Raw genomic sequence first — 6,551 nt, 5'->3', positions numbered from 1 at the left:
AAAAAAAAAAAAAAAAGGAAATAAGAACAAATCAGGAGGTATCACATTACCAGACTTCAGGCTATACTATAAATCTATAGTGATCAAAACAGCATGGTACTGGCACAAAAACAGGGAGGTAGATTTATGGAACAGAATAGAGAACCAAGAGATGAACTCAGCTACTTACCGTCATTTGATTTTTGAAAAGCCTATCAAAATGTTTATCAAAAACATTCAGTGGGGGAAAGACTCCCTATTTAACAAATGGTGCTGTGTTAACACCATTTAACTGGTTGGCGATCTGTAGAAGACTGAAACTGGACCCTCACCTTTCACATTAACAAAAATTGATTCTCACTGGATAAAAGATTTAAACTTAAGACATGAAACTACACAAATACTTGAAGAGAGTGTGGGGAAAACACTTGAAGAAATTGGCCTGGGAGAGTATTTTATGAGGAGGACCCCCCTGGGGAATTGAAGCAACACCAAGAATCCATTACTGGGATATGACCAAACTAAAAAGCTTTTGCACAGCCAAGAGCACAGTAAGTAAAGCAGACAACCTTCAGAATGGGAGAAGATTTTTACAGGTTATGCTTCTGACAAAGGTCTGATAACTAGAATCTACATAGAACTCAAACTAATCAATAAGAAAAGAATAAATAACCCCATTTCTATGTGGGCAAGAGACTTGAACAGAAACTTCTCTGATGAAGACAGGTGCATGGCCTACAAACACATGAAAAAATGCTCATCCTTAATCATCAGAGAAATGCAAATCAAAACCACTTTGAGGTTTCATCTAACTCCAGTAAGATTATTAGCCCACATCATAAAATTCCAAAACTACAGATGTTGGCATAGATGTGGAGAGAAACAAACGCTTCTACACTGCTGGTGGGAATGCAAGCTAATACGGCTTTTTTGGAAAGAAGTTTGGAGAACACTCAAGGAACTGGAAGTAGACCTACCATTGGATCCTGCAATTCCTCTACTAGGTATATACCCAGATGATCAAAAATTATTTTACAACAAAGACATTTGCACCAGAATGTTTATTGCAGCCCAATTCATAATAGCCAAGACATGGAAACAGCCCAAGTACCTATCCACCCATGAATGGATTAACAAATTTGTGGTATATGTACACTATGGAATACTATGCAGCCATAAAAGAAGATAGAGACTTCACATCTTTTATGTTTACCTGGATGGATCTGGAACATATTCTTCTTAGTAAAGTATCTCAAGAATGGAAAAAAAAAAGTATCCAATGTACTCAATACTACTATGAAATCAATATATAACCACCTACACACTCATACGAATGGCAAAACATAACTATAGTCCAGAAATTAGAAGGGAAGAACAGAGAAAGGGGAGGGGAGGGGGGATATGGGAGGAGGGAGGATATTTGGGGGGACCTCACCTAATGTGCATGATACAATAGTACATTTCAAAACTATTAAGAAATGAGTATAATTGTGATGGATGTGTTACTTAGTTCAATGTGAACGTTTCATATTAGATATCGAAGTAGTACCCTGAACCCCATAAATGCATCAATGTACAAAGTTATGATTTAATAAAAAATAATTAATTTAAAAATAAATAAATAAATAAAAATATTTAAAAAATAAATAAATAAAAATAGAAAAACTAGCCAGACATTATGGTGCTCATCTGTAGTTCAGCTACTCAGGAGGCTGAGACAAGAGGATCGCTTAAGCCTAGGAGTTTGAAGTTGCTGTGAGCTATCAAGATGTAGCACTCTATTCAGGACAAAACAGTCAGAGTCTGTCTCAAAAAAAAAAAAAATCCTTTCTAATTTTAATGTTTAGCCTTAACACTAGTCCCAGTGGGATTTTAAATAACTTAAAAAGACTTTAAAGATAATAGCTAGGAATTGTGACAGGCGCTTGTAGTCTCAGCTACTTGTGAGGTTGAGGCAAGAGAATCGTTTAAGCCCAAGAGTTTGAGGTTGCTGTGGCATCCAAGAGTTTGAGGTTGCTGTGAGCTGGGATGCCACAGCACTCTACCAAGGGTAACATAGTGAAACTGTATCTCAAAATAAATAAATAAATAAAATAAAGATAAGAAGAGCATACGCCCATATACCACTTTTATGCACATACAAAATCAAAGGTAACTTGGAGAATTTGCCTTATCAAATAGTAACATACATTGAAGAAGTAAATGATCAAAACAGTGTAGAACTTGGCTGGGCGAGGTGGGTGGATTGCTTGAGCTCAAGAGTTCAAGACCAGCCTGAGCAAAAGTGAGACCCTTGTCTCTACTGAAAATAGAAAAACTGAGGCAAAAGACTCACTTGAACCCAAGAGTTGCAGGTTGCTGTGAGCTATAATGCCATAGCACTCTACCCAGGATAACAAATTGAGACTGTCTCAAACAAAACAAAAGAAAATGGTGCAGAACTACAACCAGAACAATAAACTATAATAGAGAAAATAGAAACAAATCCTAGAATATATATAGAGAAAGGTAATACACCCACATCACAAATCAGTGGGTTAAGGGACAACTAACTATTGAGTAAATGGTTCTGGGAATATTTCTGAATTATCTGGAAAAATCCAACTTAGATAATCACTTTGCATCGTACACCAAAATACATAACAGATGGTTTAATATAAAAAAACAAAAAAGCCAACAGAAGAAAAGACAGGTGAATAATTGATCTTATTTTGAACTTTGAATATAAAGCAATAAAAGAAATCACAACAGTAAAGGCTAACAGATTAGATCGTATAAAAAATTTGATCTCTTATTTGTCTAAAACCAACACAAAGAAAGTTAAATGGTGAATGAATAATCAATCAGGAAAAATATCTGTAACACATGTGAATGAGAAAAGGTTATACTTAAAATTTATAGCTTTAAAAATTAACTAGCTCTTTAATGTGCACAAGGTAAAAAACACAAAAGGATCAAGTGTACAAGGTAAAAATGCAAACAACATAAACTTATTAATAAGGAAAGAAAGTCTTCTTCCCTGCAGGCCCTCCTCCCTCAAGGGAACTACCTTCACATACTTCCATGCTCTTCCAGAAACGAAACAACTGTATACTTCTGCATGTATCTTACTTCTTCCCCCTCTTACCTATTCAAGACCATTCTACTCACATTGTTCTACACTTTAGGTTTTTTGTTTGTTTGGTGGTTGTTTTATTTTTCCTTAATAACATAGCTTGGTGGCTAGGCGCCTATGGCTCAAGTGCCTAAGGCGCCAGCCACATACACCTAAGGTGGCAGGTTCGAATCCAGCTCGGACCTGCCAAACAACAATGATGGCTACAACCAAAAAATAGCTGGGCATTGTGGCGGGCGCCTGTGGTCCCAGCTACTTGGGAGGCTGAGGCAAGAGACTCACTTGAGCCCAGGAATTGGAGGTTGCTGTGAGCTGTGATGCCACGGCATTCTACCCAGGGGGATAGCTTGAGGCTCTGTCTCAAAAAAAAACAAACAAACAAAAAAAAAAACATAGCTTGGAAATTGTTCCAAATAATCAAGTGAAGATTTTTCTCATTCATTTTCAAGGTTGTACTGCTTTCTACTATGTAAAGATAACATAATTATTTAGGGCTTTTACAAATCAACAAGAAAAAGATGAATATCCTATTAGAAAAAAATGGAAAAGAAGATGTAAAGGTCTTAAACAGACATTACCAGTAAGCACACGTGCACACCCACAGAGTATAAGCACATGAAACTTGATCTATCAAAGAAATTAAAAACAAAACTCTAGATACTATTTTTCATCTATTGAATTGGCAAATATTTACAAAAATGATAATTATTCACCACTGACTAGGATAAAGAGAAAAAGGTCTTCTCATTCACCCTTGGTAGGAATGCAGTAGGTACAATCAGCGCCAGCCACAGCGATCACAATCTCAAATGACTGTTTAAAATCATTCCACCCTTTGACCAGACATCGCCATTTATCTTCAGGGAATAATCAGAAGCACACTAACATTTATATACTGTATATACTTACAGCATTATTTTACAGAAGGGAAAAAAAGTATAATGCCCAACAATATAATTAAATATCCAAAAGATAGACATTGTGTGACAACACAATCTTCATTAACGTGCTTCTGAAGTCCATTTAATGACATAGGAAAATATGCATAAAAAAATGAATTGAAAACAGCATAATAGGAAAAAAAGAGTACGGATTTAATTCAGGTGAGAGTTCGACACAGGGGGAAATGGAGACCAAAGTATTAACAGTGATTAGTTATTTAAATTCTCTCCTTTATATATATTTTGCAGTTTTCTAATTTACTAGAAATATGCTTTTAAGTCAGGAAAAAGCGATAAAGGAGATTCTTGTATTCCTCTGAAGATAGCCAATATGCATACAGATACAATCTGTTCCACAGGCACTCCGGAGTGAGTTATTATCTGTGCAGAGCACTAGAAAAACACTAATATTACTCACATATTATGGTGTCCTATTTTACAACAGCCTATTTTCTGTGCAAATTTATCTCAGAAGAGAAAATTGCATGTGCCCATATGTTCTGGTGCTGCAATCTCAACATTGAATTAAAGGACCAAATCTAGGTGCTTATATAACCTGGTTAAAATTGGGAGTACTTCTATGAGGAGACTCAATTATCTCCGTTACAAAGAACCCTTATTTCTCTGCCATGTGAGAGGCATCTGTCAAAGATAAATTCCTGTCATTTTCAGATTCCCTTTATCCTCCCTAACAAAAACCAGCCCAGGGAAATGACAGTCGAGTTGCACAAACCCAGTGTTCAGACTTCCTGAGAAACTTGTCTTGAAATCAGAAGTCAAATTCCTGACCTACATCAACCTTAACAGAACACATTCCCCTTCAATAAACAGCCACACATTGATTGCTGGGTACTTCAGGATAAAATAAAGACCTTAACTCTGTGTATTCTTTTCATGAGAGTACAACTAGGTGGTTTTATTTTCAACTCGGTATTTAAGAAAAGAAATCTGGAGCCTACCTATCTTTCTAGCCTTATCTCTTACCCAGTCCTACTCCTCCCCAAAACCACAGCCAGATTGAATTACTCAGCTGCCCCAACATGCCCGGTGTCTTTTCATCTCCATGCCTTTCTCAGGCTGCAAAAGCCTCATCCTTAACTTGCACCTGTTAATATTCTACTGCCTCCCCCCACACCTGCTTCCAACAAGGACCAGTTCAAACACCTTGAGGAAGCCTCCCTCATCTTCTAACTGGAAAGTACCCTTCTTTCTTTGGAACTTCCATAGCATTCTGTGTCTCTTAATTCCACTCTCCCGAATCCCTTAAGGGTACGATGCAGACAGTGCTGGCTGCTACTGGAGACACTTAGATTCATATCCCAGGTTCATTCCACTACCTATATCACCTTGAGCAAGTAATTTAACTTCTGAGGCTTGTGCTTCTCATCTGCAAAGTATATTTCCTTCTGGAGTTGTGGGGAAGATAAAATAAGAAAACTCAAGTGAAGCACTTAGCAATATATAATCAACAAATAATGCTTTCCTTCCGTCCTTCATTTTAAAATTCTGCTATATTAGTAATTTTGTGTAGCTGGTGTCTTTCACCCCACCCAACACACATACACATATGCACATAAACAGAGTTGTGTTTTTTTCATCTCTGTAGTCTCACAGCACCAAATTCTAAGACCTGTACATACACCGACCACTAACGAAAATTGGTTGAAAAAAGTCATTAGTATATTAAATGCATCTAAAACATTTAAAACTGTAAGTGTTAGAGCCAGAAAAACAGATGGCCTTTTTAAAGACATAAGAATTAACATCTAAAGCATCACGGAGCATTTCTCTGAGAGTAACAATCTAATTACAAACAGATAAATCAAAGTCTCGAGTCCCTGTGAACATTAACAGCAAATGTGTACAGCGTGAGTACTTGAGTCAAATGGTCAATCTGTTATTTTCCCCACATCCTCAATTCTCATTACCTTCTAGCCTCTGAATCTCCTCCGCTGTCACTTCCAGTGTTTGATCAGATAGGGAAGCAACCTGGATGACCTGAAAGAAAAAAGAATGAAATGTGTACATGGGTATGTGTTTGTTTGTTTATAAACAGGCAATTTTGTCTTTTGATGAGGAAACATCAAAGATCTCTTGTTTTAAGAAGCTGGCAGTATCCTTAACTGGAGACTGACTCTCAGGTCCCCTTACTTTCAGAATACTGCAAATGATCATTCCAGAAGAAAACATTCATTGAAAACATTACACGATAAAAGCCCAAAACAATAATTTAGGATAATAAACCCAAGTAAGAGTTTAAAACTACATCTGTATGTATTCTGGTCACAACAGAACACATTATTTCTTGAAAATGCAATATTGACCTACAACAACATAGAATAGTATCAGCAATTCTCCATGTAATTAAGAATTAAATATAACAATGAATATTCTAATTATAGCATTTTATACCCCTATATGGTGTTCATTTTTTTTTTTTTTTTTTTTTTGAGACAGAGCCTCAAGCTATCCCCCTGGACAGAGTGCTGTGGCATTACAGCTCACAGCAACCTCCA

At 36.6% G+C, this 6,551-nt stretch overlaps 1 protein-coding gene across 1 annotated transcript in view; it reads right to left on the bottom strand.

The window, feature by feature from the left end:
• CEP41 (centrosomal protein 41) overlaps positions 1-6,551 on the bottom strand; it is a 52,736-nt gene that overhangs the window by 8,378 nt on the left and 37,807 nt on the right. Inside the window, exon 5 of the mRNA XM_012813721.2 lies at positions 5,964-6,033. Within this exon, the coding sequence (XP_012669175.1) occupies positions 5,964-6,033 (70 nt within the window). The remainder of the gene's footprint in view (positions 1-5,963; positions 6,034-6,551) is intronic.

The sequence above is a fragment of the Otolemur garnettii genome, unplaced genomic scaffold (assembly GCF_000181295.1).
Source record: "Otolemur garnettii isolate 467f Iridium unplaced genomic scaffold, OtoGar3 scaffold00293, whole genome shotgun sequence".
Lineage (NCBI taxonomy): Eukaryota > Metazoa > Chordata > Mammalia > Primates > Galagidae > Otolemur > Otolemur garnettii.
The sequence above is the reverse complement of the archived record's forward strand: the minus strand, read 5'-3'. Positions and strand labels throughout refer to the sequence as shown.